The sequence below is a fragment of the Antedon mediterranea genome, chromosome 2 (assembly GCF_964355755.1).
Source record: "Antedon mediterranea chromosome 2, ecAntMedi1.1, whole genome shotgun sequence".
NCBI lineage: Eukaryota > Metazoa > Echinodermata > Crinoidea > Comatulida > Antedonidae > Antedon > Antedon mediterranea.
In genome coordinates, this window is record NC_092671.1 from 2,578,177 (window position 1) to 2,600,028 (window position 21,852).

Genomic DNA, 21,852 nt, shown 5'->3' on the forward strand with positions numbered 1-21,852 from the left:
ACAAGGGTTACCCACCTATGAATCATTGGTAGGTAATTCTTACATAAATATGAGTTTTAACCCCTGATTCACTGCGATCTTGCGTTGAATTAACCTACATCCTGACTAGAACATGGGTCAACGTGGTAGAATGTTAAAACTGTAGAAAATGTCAATAATTACAAGGGTCTTGGATGACATTCCAATTTGTTGGAAAGATTTACAACATAGGAAAGACCTTTTGGTATGTTCGGAAATTACTCATACTTTTGTAATTCTTTAAAAAGAGAAACATTAAATTCCAATTCAATTGCAAATGTAGAAAGTAAAACTAAATTCATATTTTAAACTTTTTTTTTTTTTGGAATGCATATAACAATTTTGTTTGAACGTCCCCTTTTCCATTCATTTCCTTTATTCACTCATTTTCTTTATTTCAGATAGTGCATCCATATACAAATCATACAAAACAAAAAGAAACAAAATACCGGGATATTAACAATAGCATCTTCAACAAAAACAACCTAAATATCCTAAAATATCACCTCATCCAAAAGTGAGAGAAAAGAAATAACTCTTCACCCGTGACAGAAATTGTCGAACTAGAGTAAAACCTTCAGGATGCCAACAAAGTGTCACATTCATATGAGTTGGTCTCTGAATAGGGGTTGGTTAAAAACATATATTTAACCTCATTCATTTGTGAAAGTGTCCCTTTAATAGGGTGTCCTCTGAAAGGGTTAGCTGAAGTGTTAACACATATACCTTATTACACCTCATTCATTTGTTTTATGTTAAAGTGTCCCCTAATAGAATGTCCTCTGAAAGGGTTGGCTGTAGTGATATATATGTCTCGTTTTATGTGAAAGTGTCCTTTAATTAATATGGGTGTCTATTAAATAAGGGTCTCAGAGAAGAGGGGTAATATTAAAAGATGCATCACCACATTCTTTAAGGGAATGGGGGTAATGATATAGGGGACATTTTGTTGTCTAATACATGAAATGTGTCCAACTTAGATATTTGTGTTTTTGTTTTGGGTCTCTTGAAAGAAGAGAATCTTGGTTATCTATAGGAAGCAAATTTAAGAAGTTAAAATAAATAACCTTGAATCACAAATCAATTATGAGAAAATCTAAAGCAGACATATTTTGCAAGGACGTTTAACTCTTTAATAGATGTAGAATAATGGATAGAAGAAGAGAAAAAAAATGACACAGTTGAACCCTTACATTGGAACACTCATACTTTTTTTTCTTTTAATATATTATTGTAATGATTTTTTTGTGAAAAATAAATAAAGAATACTCAATACAGTGGAGACTATTCTATGAAAAAAATGAAGGGCTAACATATGGTTTAACACTAATGTTTTAGGGATACTTTGTTGGGACCTTAATAGGGTACTATTGTATGACTATGGATGAGTAATGTTAGGTTATTGCAATCTTCTGTTTTCTAGCTTACAGAATAAAACAAAGAAATATGACAGAGAGGATTGTATAATATTATAATTTGACTGTTTGCTAGAGTTGACAGAAGAGGTATAAAACAAAGCAATATGACAGAGAGGATTGTCTAATATTATAATTTGATTGTTTGCTAGAAGTTGACAGACAAACGGAAGGAAACAATAAATATTACACAATGAATCATACAAACAGATAAAGAAAACAATTGAATTTTATTGATTTCAATCTTAATCAAATAAAGAAATGAAAAGAAGTACCTTAGTACAAACTGAGGCCTAGAAAAACAGATACTGTAAAAAAAAAACAAATCTTGATGCTGAAACTAATCACAAAATAGAAAACTGGAAACAATAATCAAATAATGAAATTATGTTTTAAATATTTTTATTAATGAAAAGAATAATTGTCCATTATTTGTTTACCTGTTAAGATAATCAATCACAAATAAATTAACGTTCTTGATATTTTTATTTAACATTTCTATAATCTTTAATAAATTAACACATTCAACAAATTAAAGAACCATTGATTGTTTATTATTGTTGAACTAAATTCTAAAAATAGACAGTTTATTTAACAATTTTGATTTAAATTCAATTTAAAATCTAGGACAATCTAATGTCCTCGGTTTAACGTATTTATATCATAGATGATTTACTTAATAAGAATCAATCACGCAAATTAATTGAATTTAAACAAAGGTGTAACGAGACAAAAGTTACAGCGAGCCAGCCACGGACAGATACAGTTTTGACAACTTCCTGGGGATCCTGGATCACACGGTCAAGAACATGCAGTCATGCTTCAACAAATTATAAAATTGGACTTCACTACATTAGAATGTACAGGTGAAAGCCTGAACTTACTGGGTATCGCTCTCCCGAGACAAGAAACATGTAATCGGCCAGCTTTCACTTATTTACCGATAATTTCCACTGTTTCAAAATTATGCCAATCAATCTAGGTCAAATCATGTGTTCAACTTTAATTTACACATTTTTCTTTAAGCAACAAAGTCATTTTTTTTATAACTTTCATGTGTTAAGAATAAAGAGTTGAATAAAAAAAGTTATACACTATGTTCTAAACCAATTGCTTTATGGCTCAATTAAAGGATTTGAGAGATAATATTCTGGTCTTAACAATGGATGAACTGGTCTTATCGTATCAGTTAGTGTGACCCACCATAATCTGGCAATAACTGAATTACTTACTATTGAATTGTTAAGGTGACTCAGTTAAACTTAATCATAATTGGACTCGTTTTCAAATCTCTCTAGAATCTAACTATCGCCAAATAGTCTAGCATGGAGAAAATAAGAAAAAGGAATTGAACCAAATGTTGTGAGTTGAGAACATTCTGTTAGTTTCCCGATGTCAAGAGAATAAGCAATAATAAAATGTAATGTTTGAAACATAATCATTTTACAGAAGTTAAAACAAGGGAAATAACAATATGATTAGTCAACTTTCTATGTCTTTCTTTCTCGATTCTTGAGGAGTTTTGTTTGCTCTTTGCCAATAAGCTTAGAACAAGCTGTCAACAAGTTGCCTCCACCCATTACTAGATCATAATTTCCCATCTGTCTTTAAACAATTAAATCAACCTGTTTCATGTTGAAACATACACAGTGGTATCACTTTCTAACAAAACGCCTAGCCAACATAAACGTTTCTTTTTTTTAATAAGTTAAGGAGTATCATTATAAGTAAAGTTCACATGTTAGCAGTAGAGAAGTAAAAATTAATATGTCTACTTAAGATATTGTCAATTGCTTTAGTTTATTAATAAATAAATGGATGGACATATACAGTTCCAAGGTTTACTTATAGAAAAAGGCCACATCACATGCAAGCATGTTGAAGTATTTTATTCAAAAGTTACGCAAACAAACAGAGTGGTGTTAGTATAGTAGTTTGTGGGTGCTGTACATAAAAAACAGCCTACCATCAATATTTTTGTTCTAAATTATATTGCAACATTCACATCAAAAGGAAATATCAATTGTTAAGATTAGAATGCTTGAACCAACTTTGAGCTATCATACCATGAACATAAAATCTCAAGTTTTTGACCAATCAGTCAAAATTGTATTTCAAATCATTAAAAAGGGGGTGTATTCATAATTGTGAAATCTCAAGCCCAAACCTCAAATTTGACATGTTTGGTGTATTAGTTGAAAAGAAAAGCTCACACTGACAGACACTTGGCTATGCACAACACATGATATCTATTCCAATATATATATATAAGTAAGGCCTAACTGTACTCGCTATAAAAAGTGTTCACGTTAATTAACAATCAAGAACTTCCTAAATTTCTATCTTATCTTCATCATCAAACACTACAAAGTAAATGTTAATTTATTCGTGCTGTAAAAGAATAACAAAAGGGAAGCTAATGCAGAGGTCAACAAGGTATGTTGACATTTTGGCAGATAGTAAGGAAAGTTTACAAACAAACTTGATGACAGAGAATAATGAGCCAAATAAGTGACATTTACATTGTTTCACTTTGTAATTGGACATTGTACAATTTTAAGATAACATTTATAAATTAATTTTTAATAAATATTTATACAGTTTAATACAAGATACAAGACTTTTTATTGTCACTTAAGATACAAAAGAAAATTCTTTTTCCTAATGCTTAAACAAATTTATCCTATGCCTACATAGTTTAAAACATACAATGACAAAAAATACCAATATTTTTAAAATAAACAAGTCACAAGCAAGAGGAAGTATGCAGAAATTCAAGAAATATTTTAAATAAATGGGGAAAAAACAACTTTATTACATTATAATACCATGCTAAAATCCTTTTTCAAGTATAATTCCACCCACTACTTAGGTTAAATTTCTTGAAGACTTTTGGAAATTCCACTGGAATCCGAGTTTTAAAAAGTGTTTAAGGTAAGTTTATTTCTAGTCAACATAAGGGCACACAATGAATATGAATACAAAATTCAACAACACTTAATAGTATACTTCATATCAAAATATTCTGAACTAAATCATCTCTAACAATCTCATAGGAACACCTTAATAGAGTTGAGAATACACTGCGACATTATCCACTCTTACTAAACTCTGGTCATAGTAATCTTGGGACTTTATTGTCAAATCGTTAATTTCCTCAGATGGTCAAAAGTTTATAAAACTATACTGTCTATACAAGTCAGCAGAAGTGAAAAAACAAGAACTAGAATGAACTTTTGACAGCTAGACAAAACATAAACTATCAAGAAAGACCTAAAAACATATAAATGCATTGATAATGTATTGATGACTTGTTCAGTCATTCATAAACTTTCTCATTTGTCAATAAGCAGTAGCTTCACACTTTAAATTCTATTTTTTCCCATTGTTGACTATTTTAAAACATTATTCTGTGTAATTTTTAAATCCTAATTATTCTTATATTTTTTATTTTGAATGTACTGTGTCTATACTGTTTTGGAAGAAACATATTCACTAAATACTTCTGCATTCAATTCAATTCAATTCAATTTCTATATTGCTGCAAATGCCATCAAGGGCTAATATCCGCTTAAACATACTACATCATACAAACATAATTATACATATTTACATTTAAAATTTAAACACATAAACATTTTAGTCATTACTACTGTAGTAGTTATTATTTTTAATTATTGTAATTATTGTTATAATGATTATTGTTATAGTTATTATAATTAATAAAAGTGTAATAAATTATAGGTTACATCTGAAGGGCAGTTTTAATGTCAAGCATTAACTTTGTAAAGCCGGTAAGCAATTCAATTCAATTTAATTAATTTATTTGTCCACTCGTGAAATAATTAATATGCTCATCAACAATACATACAAATATAGAATATGCATATATATATATATGAATGTTATTGATTTCACATTAGCTGAATGAATGTGACAGAAGGAATGAAATAAATAGCCGATATTCTATCCGTATTTTGTACTAGCTTAAATGATTAAGTTTCTGACATATTTAATGGGGACATGGATTAGTAAAAATGATGTAAAATATGTAATATTGATGTATTGGTTTTTACTTCTAATACTTTAATCTTGTTTTGCATTTTTTAATTAACAAATTGAGATGTTTGGGAATAGGTCGATGTTTGATATTTATTTTTGAAAGGTCAATAACTTGAAAAATTGAAAAAAGCTTACAAAAAAATTGGTGATATTGTATAACCTTTTAAAATGAGACAGATTTGTAAATGATTTTTATACAAATTATTATGTTGTTCTTTGTCGGTATAACCAATTCAAAATAAATTTTTAATGTATTCAGTATTTTGTTTTTACTTATAGTACTGTGATAATTACAGTATATCTTTCATATGAAAGCTGATCGGTGCTTTATTTTTAACCTATACCAAATTAAAATTGTTATATATATATAAAACAAATTATGTGTTATAAGTTACCAATAAACTTATTTCAAATTTTTTTAAACTAAAATGGTGAATAAAAAGTGAAGGTGAAACAACGTCATTAAAATTGTGAATGCTGTTCTACTAATTGAAAAGATCATCAAATCCTGTTTTTGACAACATACATGCCCTTTGCCTGGCAAGGTAGCAACGTTTCAACTCGCTGTATTGATAGATAGACTTTTTCTCGTCTTTATCTGCTATCAGACATCTTTATCTAAGCGTAACATCAAAGTGAACGAGGCCAATATGTCTGGAGTGATTTAGCATTTTGAGGTGTATTCAATCATTTTCATTATTTAAACAGCTTTAAGACAGTTTTTAAAATTGCGGTACCGTATAATAATAAGAAACGATCTTTATACAAAAATATCTTTTTTCGTTGTGGTCATGGCTGACTTATACATCTTGTTATCTGACAAATTAGGCCTACAGGGAATTTAATATTCTTGGTTAGTATCAAGATTGTGAATGAGTTTTTTGTGTTTTTTTTAAACAAAAAATAGTTTACAGAAATTGAATACATATCGTTAAAAGTAATACAGACATTCAATGTTCCTAAATACATTAAAATATTGGATCCCTCAAGAAATATTATCACTTCCATTATGGAAATGAGCTAACAGCTGGTCAAAGAAAATGCTTTTTTTTTTCTTTTAATGTTATGTACTTGTAGACTATTTTCATTCTTCATAATTTAATATCTATTGTGGAAGTGAAAAACAACCATTACTATTATACTCCCAGAATAATTGTCTCAAAAATAATTTCATTTCGACTGAAAACAATTCAGAAACAGTCTGATGTTTAATTGTATTTTGAGAAGAACAAAAGAAAAGAAAAAGAATATAAAAACAAACGGTTATAGTACAGACAATTGGAAGCAAAGGTCAGAAGAGAGAAAGTCATTAATGACAAGTTTCTGTCAGATATTGTTATAAAACAACAAGTATCTTAAATTACAAAAAAACAAATCTGTCCGAACTCGGAATACATTTTTCTCCTCATCTGTGTTTCTGTTATTCATATTATATTAATTTTTCTCCATTCATATTGGTATATTTAATAAGATCATCTTCAATCTTGATAATTGATACAAAATATTCAACGGATATTACATTATTATAGATGCACTGATTATGTTTAAATAACATTTAGTATAAAACTAATTCCAAGTAACGAAAGAGACGTCAAGATTTGACATTTCTATCTATATTTAATCATCAGAAAAGGATATTATAATTTAATATTATTAATTATTATTATAAGATGTCTTTAAAATTATTTTAGTACATTTAAAAAATGCCGTAGAAGGGACACGAACAAGAGGCAATATATGTTTTAACACTATGGACAACCCTTATTCAGGGGAAACTTTGTTTAAAGGTGTCTACTGTGTTTCATATAACATATAATATAAATAGTCTGTCAAAAATAGATATTTAAAAATAGTTCATAACTTCAAAATAGCCACAATTTCTGTAAATAATTTATTAGTAGCTTAGATTTTATTGTAGTTGTCAATCTAGCCTTCATTTTATAGCATCTTTTTGTTTGGCTGTAATCTTAGCTTTTTTTAAACTTTCACTTCCATATTAGGTAATTAGTAAAATTAGCTCAAAGTCGTCTTATGATTAAAGGTCGTACAACGCTAATCAACAATAATTATCCACTGAATTTACATATTAAAATGAACTGAAAGTTTTTAATCGAACATAGCTATGTTGATCGGACTTCAATGGCATTTTCATTGGTTGTTAATTCTGAATACAGTTTTGATGGCACGATCATTTCCCATGTTTCCATGAATTAAATCATGTTGGTAATTTGTACTTAAATTCCTTTTGAAAGCTTGGAAAGTTCATAAATAAAGTCCTATTACACGGAGGCATTTCAAAATTGCGACATTCAAATAAGGTATGAAGGCTTTCATACTACACTCCAAAGAAGCACAATCACAATAATATTAATAAATATGCCCCTGTTCTAATATTCTTATAAGGTAAGATACATTTAAATATTGTTTATACAGTAGTTAACCCGTCAGTTGGGAGACCCTACTCACGGAATACTCCTATCAAGGGGACACTTTCCCATGAAATGAACAAGAGGAAATATAATTTAATACTACAATCAACCTTTATATCCAGAGAACATCAGTACAGTTTAATAAATGGGCATTTATTTGGGTCCATAAGGCTTAAATAGGGGTTCTACTGTATCCATTCTGTTATCAATGAAATGGTAAATGGTAAGGTTTGAACAGATGTCTCATTGAAGACACCTCCTGTCATTAAAGTTTCCCCCTTTTTTAACAAGTGCAATACTTTACCCAGAGATAGCGTCAAGTGTTAATGTTATTAACGAGTCAATGCCGTATAGTACACGGGAAGAAATTATTTATTTAGGTAATATCCTACCATCCTGTTGTATTTCTCAACGCGTTGAATTATAAGCCGCTTTTTTAATGCTACCCAATCTTTGCACCCCTATGAGAACTTTTCTTTTGAACGTTATTGAAGAATGATTGTGAGGTTTCGATACTGATGCCTTTGTTCATCGTGATAAGGGTAGTCTGAGGGGTGTCTGGGGTGTCAGACTTACTAAAATATGGAAATAAAGTGTACCAGCCAATCATTTAGGCAACATTCCTTTCAGATGTTTTTGTTTTAAAAACACAACAATCATGCCGTTAATTACAGCATTACAAGCAATACTATTTTTAGCCAAAAGAAACATCGTTAATCACTGCCGTTCTAAAGGAAAGCATTCAACAGAAATTGAAAGGGAAAATAATCATGTAAGAACACTTTGTATAATAAAACAGTAGGATAATGCATATTCATATAATATGAATATTAAATTACTAGGTGTTAAGTATTCAATATTAGAGCATTTGAGGTTTCTACAATAATCATATGCAAATAACAGAATATGCATATTATAAATAATTCATTACTTGATAATAAATATTCAATAGTTTTACAATAATCAATGCAAATAATCATATTTAAATATGAATAATTCATTATAATTTAAGCAATATAACACACAAAAACAGAATCATATGCATTCATTTTGAATAATTCATTATTAGCTTCTACAATAATGCATAGTCTTATTGTATTTATGAATAATTCATATAAAAATGGTTAATAAATATTCAAAAAGTTATCTTTGTTTAGTTTGCAAAAACAATTTGTTTTTGTAACAAACATACAATATGTATTTTAAGTACTACGCATTTGTTTTATTGACTCTCACCATACGTTACAGTATTCTCATCATACGTTACAGTATTGTCACCATACGTTACAGTATTCTCACCATACGTTACAGTATTGTCATATTAGAACAAAAAGACACAGAACAAAAACAAAATATAAATGTTTTTTAAAAAAAGACATTTTTTTCGCTGTTTGTTATATATATAACTTTCCCATACTTTTTTTTCTGATATCAACATAAACACATTTCCATTCTCAATAAAAACAATAATTGCCTTCAGAATCGCAGAAAACATTTGTTGATAAGACCAAATATTAATTCAGTTGCCAAAAAATTTTAAATACATCCAACATCATAAACGAGCTCTGAATACTAAAACTATTATCTACAAAATAGCTCACTTGCTAACTAATCTTGTCCATGCGTTCTTGCACTAATTGACAATTTGTGATTGAGTTAATTAGAGATTTTGTAAAACCACAAGGCACACACCCTCAAACTGAAAAGGGACTTAATTTTCCCAGTGGAATATCAATCTCCTAGCCAGCGGTCTAGTGCAGATTTCACTTCCTCTGTTCTGTCAGATTAACACCAATGTGCCTACACCATTGACACAGACTTTGAATTATTTAACTAGCTTTGACTATCTTTTCATACCAAAGCCCTCTATTTGGTGGAACTGAAACATCTGGTAGTTGTTATTATATATAATTAATATAATGATAAATATGTAAAAATACAATAACTAGAAATTTAGTATTTAAAATAAATTTTGTTCGATAATGTGTAAAAAACTGTTTTGTTTTAAAAATTCTGTCTTTATATTATTAAATTAGACATTGTACAGCAGGATCAATCTCTTTGAGGACGTCCCTATTTAGAGGACACTTTCATTTGAAATGAACGAGTGATATAAACAGTAAAAGCCAACACTATTCAGGGGACACCCCCCATCAAGGGGACACCCCCCATCAAGGGGACAATCTATATTGATTGTGTTCTACTGTGCTACAATATCATATGTTTGAAAATGGTACACTCCTTAAGCTCTGTCTACACTATCAAACTTTATGTGACAAAAAAATATGATGTGCCCATATATGGACATGATGATGTCATATCACTACCACATTTGGGCTCAATTTTGTTTGTGAAACTAGTTTGATAGTGTAGACAGAGCTTTAGAAATCTATTTTGATAGAAAATGTTTGCAGACTATTTTGAGACTCGATTCAATGTAATGGTATTCATTATGAACTTAATTGAAAACAAGTACGAACTAAAGAGTAATTGCACAGTAGTAATTTATAATTAAAAACACAAATCAAGTGTTTGTACAAATGAAATCCAGTTGATTTGCAGTAATTTGTTAATTGTATAATGATCTTGTTAGGAATTAACTTGTCTGATTGAATCTAAATTTCAACAAATTATGACATTAAGTTCCTAAATCTGAGAATGTATTAAAGCCTACTAAAGTGACTTGTCATTTTACAAATACTGTATAACATAATATAATTAAGTGTATTTTTTTTTTTATTTACGAGATGAATTTCTTGATATCAAATTTACATTTTATGAAAATGTAAAAGAAAAAAACAAACGCATGTTCATCTAGTTTTTTTACTAAGCGAAATCAGAAATTTCTAAGTTTTTAATCCAATTGGTTTATTAAAAATAAAGTTCTAAATTAATATGCATTTTTGTTTATTAATACATTTTTCAAAAGTCCCATAAAAAAATATGGAAGTTGATGGACTATTACACCTGTATCAATAATTATTGAGTACTTATATATATTGTTCTCAACTACTTGATTAGGTTTACGTTATTGCTACTGTATGACATTTCCAACAAAAAAAAAAGAAATGAATAAATCAAATATTAAAATAAAATAGTGAAAAAAAATCACCGTTGTAAAAGCATAAACAAATCGGTCTATAGTATATCTATACACATAGTCCATTACTGGAAACAGTATTAGCAATAAAACCAATAATTTACAACACTACAATTCCGTCCTAATGAATAATACTCATTAAGCATGAGCTATCTCGAGGGATGAAGCACAGGAAATCCAAGCTAACATGAGGAATGATACGGCAATGTTTTAAGAAGTTGATACATAGTAGGCCAATTAACAGTGTCTTTGTTGCAGACGTCTTCTTGTGAATATGCATTTCATTATTGGATATATTAGCAGTTTAAGAATGCATCAGTTGGCAAGTGAACAAAACTTGTGAGGCAGCGTATTTCAGTAAGCAATACTATAAATATACGCGAGACGAACTTACGAAAAATGACCATAATGCAAATTATGTGTCTATCGTATTCTGAGACAGGTACCAACCCTCCTCCTTACAATCCTATATTCTGAGATATATCATAAAACATTGTACTTGATTGACTGCCTTTGATAGGTGTAATCTGAGTGCCTGAAATTTAAAGGATGTAAATTCAAAAAAGTTTACTTTGTTGCAGTAAATTTATTTTAATTTTGAAATTTTAATATAATAGTCCTATCAGATAAGTGTTAATTTTACTCCTTGGAACTATTTTTGTTCTATTTCTAGATTCAGATCTCTTTCCACACAAGGATACGTGACTTGATATGACACGGCTGATTATGCGTTCAATGACTCAAGACTTGCTAAAGATTCAGCTAGTAAAGTGCTAAAATTAACAACTCTTTATATAAAAAAAAGTATGTTCTTTTATCACAATGCTTTACATATTTGATCCAGTTTTTAACAGATAACCTGAATACTTAGGTTGTTCAACTTCTGTTCAACTTGTACAAGAAATATTGAAGTATATCAGTCAATCTGGTAATGGTTTTAGACAATAGATATTATGTAAATGGTATTTGAAATCGGCAAATTGGTATTCATGAAAATGTCTCACAATAATGTTCTTACAATTATTACAATATCTAAATAATCTAGTCTCCTGTAAAACAAATCGCCATTACAGATATTTTTTTAAATTTCATAATTGTAAAATAGTTCCGAATTCTACTGAACATTACATATTATTTATCTATTTTATTTAGTGGGGCATTGTGGCGTAGTGGTTAGAGAATTAGAATGGCAAGCTGTTGAGTGTTGAGTTCTTGAGCAAGATTCTTTATCCACCTTGTTCCTCTTTAACTTTGTGAAAAAAATTGGTACCGGTGTTTGATAAGTACTGAGAATGTAATTCAGAATCAACTGCATAGAGTAGGGTCTGGTAAAAACACTAAATGGAGATAGGCTAAACAGTTTTGACTTTACTTTTACTTTACCTATGTTACGCTATCATTAAGAGCTTCACATTGAATACAAACAAGAGCAAAAACAGAAATGTATCAATGAATGCAAGCAAGCAAGCTGTAGCATTGCTAAAGCTTGCTACCCACTTGGATACAACGTATGGACATACAGTAAGCACGACGTAATTAATTTAACCAATCATAATGCAATGGATCATTTGAACTACTGCTTATGATTGGTCAACTCAATGCAATGTGCATATGTCGATGTGTTGCATCCAAGTGGGAAACAAGCTTAAACGCTAAATACAGTGCAGATGATAAAACTGAAATTATTTGTATATCTATGCTTTTCGTGTTGTTGAAGTGATAGGTGTTGAAAATGTATTAATAAATGGTTGATTTTGTCAAAAGATCTAATCACAGGTTTTATAATCTAATTTTACAGTCATAACTTGTTTCTTTTAAAGATAATACGATAATTCAATATATAAACTAAGCCCTTTAAAGACATTTCATAAGGTGTGAAAGATGGACTTCAATCAATAGTGTCCTAGGAGGGGTTCCTGGTTGTTAGGACAGGGAGTTTCCTCATCTTTAGAGTGATTCATGTGTCCCCATGCCGTGTAGGATTAAGATTCCTAGCGCCCTGCCTAGGTGGGATCGGGCCTAGGGAATGTTTTGTAATATATTTAATGTAATCACTTAGTTACTATGGAAATTAATATGAAGTTTACACCTGATATGAGTTTATAAATAAAGTTTTATATCAATTTTAATAATAATATTTCTATAAAAAAATTAATCAGAGGTAGAGGAGGACGTGTTATCTGTGCTCTCCTCTATAACCTTATTTGTTATCTTATTCTAATCAAATTTGGTTAAACTTTACATATGTAGCACAATGTATTTGGAGTGGTTACTATTTTTTTACAATTACAGACTCTAGAATTGTATAATGATGAATATTAAAACAGCTCAAAACAATTTCGATTGATACAAACTGACCTAAATTTAGTAATTTTTTTTCCTTAACAGATGGTTTGTTATTATAAATATCACTGTAGGCCTATAATTATGTGTGCACAATGTAGTTACGTCAAGGCTATTCTATAGTATTATACTGTATTAACTATTCTTCATATTAAATATTTTATGGTAATCCTAGAGAAGTGTGACGTTTCACTCTTCTCTGGTAATTCAAGGTAGTTTTTTTTTTAATGATTATAATAAAATGAGCCTATCCTCTCAATCATTCAGTGAAATCCATTCAGAAGGAAAAAAAAAAAATTGAAAAAGGAGTGCCGAGAAGAGTTAAAAATAGATATATCACTGGAAATGTGACCGCCAACCCAAATTATCAACTCCCCATCTAGCTCCTCTTTCTAAAAAACAAATTACATGAACACAATTAAAAACATACATCTAATGAAAAAAAACCTCTTTATATTATTTTTTATTTTTTTTATTCAATATTAATTTTATTTAATTTGTAGTTACAAAATACATTGGCCTTGATAGTATTCAGATGAGATTACCAACCAGGTTTATTATAAACGTGTCGCACGCAATATCTTTGTTATTTAAATAACCGTCTGGATGGCACCGTTTGCTTTCATCATCAACATCGGATAAAATGATAATTAATATTGATATTAGTATAAAATGCTTCGTGTATGTTTGCCTAAGGTGTACTGTATAAGGGTTTTATACCATTTTCACATATGCATACATTTATTTATTTGAATCTTTCGATTTATTACACATTTTCATATACACATTTGTAAACCTGGCAAAATTCGAGAGAAGATATGGTCGGAGCGATATTTGATTATTATGCATATACCTGTACTGTGTGATTGGTCAGTTTATAACAGGGCAATTACACATGTGCAGTAACAACTTGGAATATCTCAAACACTATACACACATGGTTACAATCTTGTAATTGCAACTAAATGCTCTTTAAAATTGACAATATTTTAATTAAACTTAAAAAAACTGACAATGTTGCAACTTCAACTTCGTTATCTATGATAGTGTTAATAGTTTGCAGCTTTACATTTGCTGTCAAATAGCAGTGTTTTAATTGAAACTACCAACAGGCAAATTGATTGAAATTGGGAGTGAACTGTGCAACTACCAAAAGGCAAATTGATTGAAATTAGGAGTGAACTGTGCAACTACCAAAAGGCAAATTGATTGAAATTAGGAGTGAACTTGAATCAATGGTTTCATCAATAACAGACAGTTCAATATCAAACAATTCTTTCAAGTTTAAAACAATAATTAATAAATCTATTAGTTATATTTGAATTAAACAATCCAAGTGGAAATCTGAATAGAAATTACTACAGCTTAAAATAACAAACCATTTGGTGAAGTTAGAATGTTAATTAAAACGTCAACATCATTAATTAATTTGAGGAACAAAGATGAACTGTCATTTAACTAGTGGTTATGAAATCAAAGTAAATTGGTTAAAATAATATTTCAAACCATTTGGCCAAGTTGAAATAATAACAAGATGTTATATCAACTGATGAATTCAATTAGCACCAATTATAGAATTAATTTGAGCAAGAATTATAGAATTAATTTGAGCAAGAATTATAGAATTAATTTGAGCAAGAATTATAGATTCTTAAATGGTTTGACAAATATTAATTATACAAAATAGTATAAATAAAAGATCAATGAACACCCATTGTTTGTATGACTGTTGACACAGGAGTATCAGAATTTGAGTTGGCCATCCACAAAAAAAAAACGAACACCTCAAATTTGATTTGCATAGAATTCTGATAATAATAAAGGTCACTACACGGTCCCAAAGAACTAGTGTGTAGGTGTGTACCCTTCAAATTTACCAGGGTTAACTCCAACCGCCAATTATCTGCCAAATCTACGCAGACATCCACACGAATCTTGTTAAAAAATGATGAATATACTGAGTTATCCACTGATTTCCATGGAACTATTAAGTTTCGTAAATGTACCCTAAGTTGTATGTAGGAAGAATCCTTTTTTTTTTATCCAGATTTGGTTTTTTAGCTACGTTTTATAAAACAATAAAGCAGTACCGATTAAAAACACTTGTGGTCTAATTAATAGTTATACTTACTATTTTCATAAATGTACCCTAATACTAATAACTATACTATTGATATAATTTTCATTCTAAACTATGAAGTGTTCATTTTCCATTATTTTAGTGTTAGAAACCCAAGTTGCTCTCAAGGTAAATTAAGAATCAGGTTCTATTATGATTTTACTGCTTAAGTGATTTTATCCCATTAACCAACCAACTCCAATAATTACTACAAACAAAATTAATCTTCTTATTTGTGGTAGACCTACATTTTGTCATAAAACAGAAAATTGACAATAAATTGTTCGTTCATTGATGCAAAACTGACGTTTACTTATGACGCTAATTAAAACTGGAGTGATTTAGAGTATGGACACTTTGAACAAGGCATAGTATATCTAATTAAAATGCTTGTACATACTGTACAGTATTTACGATTTAGTATTATCTTTATTAGTCACTACTCTGTTTATGAGCATTTAGGTCAGGCTTGTTGAAAAGGAATTTGAAAAATAATTGTTTAAATCTTCAGAAATAAATTAAACATATTTTAGTTTTATAACACATTATTTTATATACTGTACGATTCATTTTTGAAATATGATTATATTTTTATAATATTGTAGTATGCAATAAATCTACATCTACAATATTCTTTACTTTGTCTCAAAAGGACAAACTAATAAATAGAACTTAAATGTCATATTTTTATCTTATTAATATAATTGTTTCGTGGGTTGCTCTTTTCCTTTTCAGCTTAATTTAAATTTTTTCATTTGCATTTTTTTATACTTTGCCTGAATTTGAAATTCAATGCATATCAATCCATCAACCCCATTCTGAAACTCTAAATTTTAATAATCTAAATGTTAATATTGTTTGAATAAACTTTATTTTTAATACTTCCAAATGCTTTTCCATCAATAATGACCAAAATTAGCATCAATTTTGCAACTTAATTGTAAACACGACGCCACTCAACGTGGGATATACATGGCATGCATGTTTACGCTTTATCCATTCAAAGATCAATCAATCACAACACGGCACATAGTGTGTGTTTGTACCATTACCGAGTACTCATTTAGGACTTAGAATTGACCTTTAGGCCGAGATAACGCTTACTTCCCATCAACGAGTTCAATGTGTACTTAAATAGGAAGTACAACGGTATACCTACTCGATCACTAATCACAACAAACGCACTATCATTCATCGGCACTTTCAAGGAATTTTTTCGTTAATATAATTTCTTTCAAATGAAATACAGACAAATGTAGGCATACAAGCTATTTAGAAATTGTTTAAATATATAATTGTTTTCAGACGTATTATATTTTCTTTTCATAAGAATTAAATTTGTGTCAACCTCTGAATTAAATAAATATTACTTTTTAGGTTATTTCATTTAATTTTTACAAAATATTTAATAATTTAATTAATTGTACTGATGTTTTAATATAAAGTGTGTATATGTATTACTCATCCTGGCCTCTTCTGATGGTCAATATCAATCAACAAACATTTTTGTTAATTATTTCAATTATTTTTCTGACAATCCTACAAATACTATATTATCCAATAATTTTAAAACTATGAATAATATGCACAATATGTCAATTTTAAAAACATAATAATGTAAAACAGATTCAATTTTAAAACAGCTGTTTAAATTAAGTATGATCATTTCAGGAATAAAAGGTCATCCATACCATAAAGTATAACAATTATGTATAATACAAGTTTAACAAGTGTTATGCCAAGGACTTGTATCACCAAATAGTGACTATATTCCCAGGTCCCTATGTGCAAACATAGAACAGAGCCATGTGCAACATAATCCCAGGCCATCGCACGGCAAAGCCACAGGGTATTGACTAGATTTTCAGGTCCTAACAACCAAACCACTGCAGTTTTATATCCATTCACAACATAGTCCCAAGCCATCGTACAACGAAGGCACAGTGTTTTTGATCAGCAACATACTAGATTTTTAGTAACTTCAACCAAACCACAGTTTAATAGTTCCAGGTACATGCCTAATTAAACCACATGATTTATAACTACTGTAACAGCATAGTCAGGGATCCACCTATGTAGTCTGTCAAAAATAGATTTCAAACAGTTCATCATTTTATTTCAGTTGCCAAAGGGTGGGGGGAGGGGGTTGGGCATGCAGTACTATAGTACTAGATTCCTAGGTCACTGTGTGCAACCATACAACAGGGCTTTGTACCCACATAGAACATAGCAAGATTTCTAGGACAATTTTAAATAAATTATATATCAGTTAGCTCATAAAATAAGCAGATTTGAGAACAAATAAACATATTTATTTTAATTACATATTTATGAATGATAAGTAACAGTAGCATATGGCACACTGCATCAATTATGAAAGTGTGTTTTACTACATATCATCATAGCTAACTATAAAATAGAACTTATTGTAATGTTGTTTTATGTCAAATATCTACACCAAAATGAGGTTTTTGGCTAAATAAATAATAATAAATGTTAAAAATCTCTTAATGCTGTTTTTTGTAACCCCTAATTTTCAAACTGGCAAGCAACCACTTTGCATAACTGTATTTTATTTTTTACTTTTCCACAATAAATGAAGCAGGTTTTCATTCATTCTTATTCTTTCCTGCTCTTTCGCTCAGTTCGAAAATCACCTTCAACAATTCTTTTTACCAATCAACAATTCTATTTGATTTCGTGTATCATGTCTTAACATCTTATCTAATCTTAACAGTAAAATAAAAAAATTTGCAAAATCAATAACAAAAGGAAGTTAAAGACATACTCTTTACTCATGGTAACAGAATAGAAGATTCCAGTATTTTTGTCAACAAATTGGCTTAAGAAACAATAATGTTATTAACAATATCAAACCGAAACAATATTCAATCTGATAAATAATTACTGACAGTAATCCGAGGATTATAAGTAACAATATCCATCCTCCTCCTTATTCATGTAAACAACTCTATTCTCATTTCATACGCATCATCTAACAGCGCGAAACTCACCAATGGATACACTATGATTTATCATGCTAAGTCATACTTAAGGCTTAGGTAGTGGACTTGAAAGAGTCATGAGTTACAACGCCTAGGTCAGGATTAAACCTGGGACCTTATAATTGGAAGGCATGCATGTTAACCACGAAGCTACTAAAACATACCATGATAAGGAAAAATCAATATTGAACTAATTTTCACTATAAAAGAATCGGTGAACACAGTTCAAGATATAATACTATGCTTGAATATAACTCCCCCCACCCCTCCCCCTCCCTAATTTAGGATTAATTCAGACAAAAATATTTGCATAGTCAATACAATTATATTTTTCCATCCCCTAATTTTTGTCAAAATGTGCACAGGATACCCTGTATTCGGTCCTATACAGTAATGTGTCTGTACCCTTCATATACCAACAGCATAACCAATTTATTATATGCAGTTATTTTTCTTTCTTAATAATTAACAACTTCTCATATCCTGCTCGCAAAAATAAGTTTCTTGAAACAAAAACAAAAATCACATATTTAGGCAAAATAATAACGCAAAAATTGGTTAAATTGTTTACCTGTGAAAAGTGAAACCATGACAACCACCAGCGCTTCATAGCACCGGATGTCCGTACATTCCAGCTTCGCAATCGTGACTTCATTTTTACAGTTGTCATAGAACACTTTTAAATGACTATTCCTTGGATTAAATTCTGAGTTCCAATAATAAAAAAAACATCTAAATATCCCTAATTCCTTTTGCTAGTTATCAGTGCTTTGCCACAGTCTGTCTCTAACACAAGTCGAAAATAAAAAAGCAGTGAGTACTAATGGGTCTGTCCATTCTTCAACAGGAATAATTTTACAGTGGAATGTTCCATTTAAAATAACTCAGATAAACTAAACCCTATAAAAACATCACTCGATGTTCACACTATTATACTACACTAATAATAACTTATGCAATTATATGAAATACAAATATCATTGTTAAAAAAAATATGAATATTTTTAAAAACCCATAACAAAATAATTGTTTCCATAAAATACAAAACATCTGCTTTGAATTGTTTATTACAATTTATTTGTCAATATCGCCATAGAAATAAACAATTGATGACGTTGTTAATAATAAAATTCTTTTGATTTTAAGGTGGATCAAAAACCCCTACAGGAAAAATAGAAAGGTCTTTGTTAAAGGATAAATCTAATATTTTAGTATGAGTCATGCGGCAGTTTAACACTATGGGTGATAGCTGATAGAACAATCTGAAACAAGAGCACAAAAACGTACTTCCCGTTCACAACGTAGTATCAAAGATAGCCTGCCCTCGTAGGTTGATGGGAGGCAGGATGTAATTGTTTAAAAATCCCACAGGTCAGATTGACTAATTAGACAAATCCTATGATTAGGTTAGATTTAGTTATTCTAGACACTATGCGATCTAATCTTATGGTGGTATCAAAACTATCAGGTTCCATTAAATAGATATTTTGATCATTAATTAAGTGTATAAGATGTATATTATTAAATATGATTAATAATTGTTGTTATTCAAATTTATATAACATATCACTGAAAAAAAAAATTACAATTTTAATTATTTCTTTCATATTTTTTAATAATAATAATTTTAATTAAATATTTTAATTTAAACAAATTATTGTTTTAAAATTTGTTATACTTGATTTATAAATATGACTTGCTTTACGATTCTTTTAATTTATTCTAAAATTGACTCAATATAACCTGTTATAACAAAAGTATATACTGCCCTCTATAGATAAAAAAAGTTTATAAGCTCCTCCCATAGTTTCCTTTGACCAATCAGCTGTTAGCAATCAAAATAAGAGATTAAAGTTTAAAGAATATTAAGATTTTTTGAATATTTGTTTTATTATTAAACTATTATGTTATAATAAAAAATAGTGTCATATATTTAATTAATTAATTTAATTGTAAGACATTTGGCAAATAACCCGAAGGAAAACATGGGCCAATGTGAACCTCTTCTAACAACAAATGCCAGCCTAAAACAACTTTTTAAACTGACCATATCTCCAATTTAAAAAAATTAAAGATTTAGTTAAGATTTTGCTTGCATTAGTCAGGATTTCAAATTATCCCTTTGTTCTCATTTGTAAATATTTCAAATAATCCACAATGATTGATTACGCTTTCTTCAAACAATAATTGTTATTAAAGAAAATAACTGAAATCTTTCTGCATATCTCCTTTGACACACAGCAGGTGGACGGACAAATATATTTCAGAAAATATATTAACAAATAAAATTGTTATTATTATACGTCTCAACCCAAACAAATAAATTATACAAATAAAATTGTTCTTATTATACGTCTGATTATAAAAAATATCATCTCATGAACAGACTATAAACCTATCCAAAATTGAAAGTTAAAACCATTTTAATAATGTGACCGTACTTACGGTATTCACATGCAACAAATTAACCAGTGACTTAAAAATTACCAAGAAGATGCTAGAGGCTCTGAAATGGCATATATCTTATTAAACCTAACAATTATGTTTCCCATGCAAAATAACAGGGTTGTTTGGCCAGATTTTCTTTGTGAATTTGATGACACAAGTAATTATCATTACCGGTAATAGTTTTGCTAATAAACAATACTACTTGTCGAAAACCAAAAATAATTGAGGGTGCTATTAGAAAATTCTAAGTGACCTTAGATTTTTCTCATTTACGTCAGATCTAGCTACTACGTAAGAGGAAATGTTTATGTTATGTTTATACAATAGTATTTTGAATAATTCATTTCAGCCAGCATAGAAAAAGCTCTCCGCTTTCTTAAGATTCATGGATTAGTCCTTCAACAATTCACCCTCCTGATTTTCTGAATTAATACAAATATAACGATTATCTAAGTGTCTAAGAACAAGATATAAAATACATAGTATTGGTTACAGACTTTAAATTAAAATACAGTCAATTACAAATAATAATTCAAAGTTGCATTTATGGCCCAATATTGATACAAAATACTGTAAATGTTTTATTTTTTTTTGTATAAAAATGAAAATTACTTTAAACTTTGATTTATCCAGTTATTATCCGTACAAATAAGCAAAGCCAAGGATTAAATAAATCTTTCAGTTAAAATCTGTATTAAGAAAAAGAAATCTCCAATTCTGATCAAAACAACACACTAAGTAGTATCTTGTGCGAACTATATGAAATTTGAATGCTAAAATAAAAAATGTTTAAATGCAATAGAACTTCTCACTTGGGACGCGATATTTCTTTTTGTACATAAGTTGGGGACCCCTCGTGAAATGTCACAAAATAAACATGAATATTTCGCAAGAACGTCTTCCCTTCCAAAAT

General features: G+C 29.3%; 1 protein-coding gene across 1 annotated transcript in view; it reads right to left on the reverse strand.

Moving 5' to 3' along the window:
- Nucleotides 1-19,127, reverse strand: part of LOC140040041 (tensin-3-like) — a 118,368-nt gene extending 99,241 nt beyond the window's left edge. Inside the window, exon 1 of the mRNA XM_072085679.1 lies at nucleotides 19,063-19,127. Coding sequence (XP_071941780.1) covers nucleotides 19,063-19,101 — 39 coding nt within the window. The 5' untranslated portion in view covers nucleotides 19,102-19,127. The remainder of the gene's footprint in view (nucleotides 1-19,062) is intronic.
- Between the last annotated feature and the right edge of the window lie 2,725 nt (nucleotides 19,128-21,852).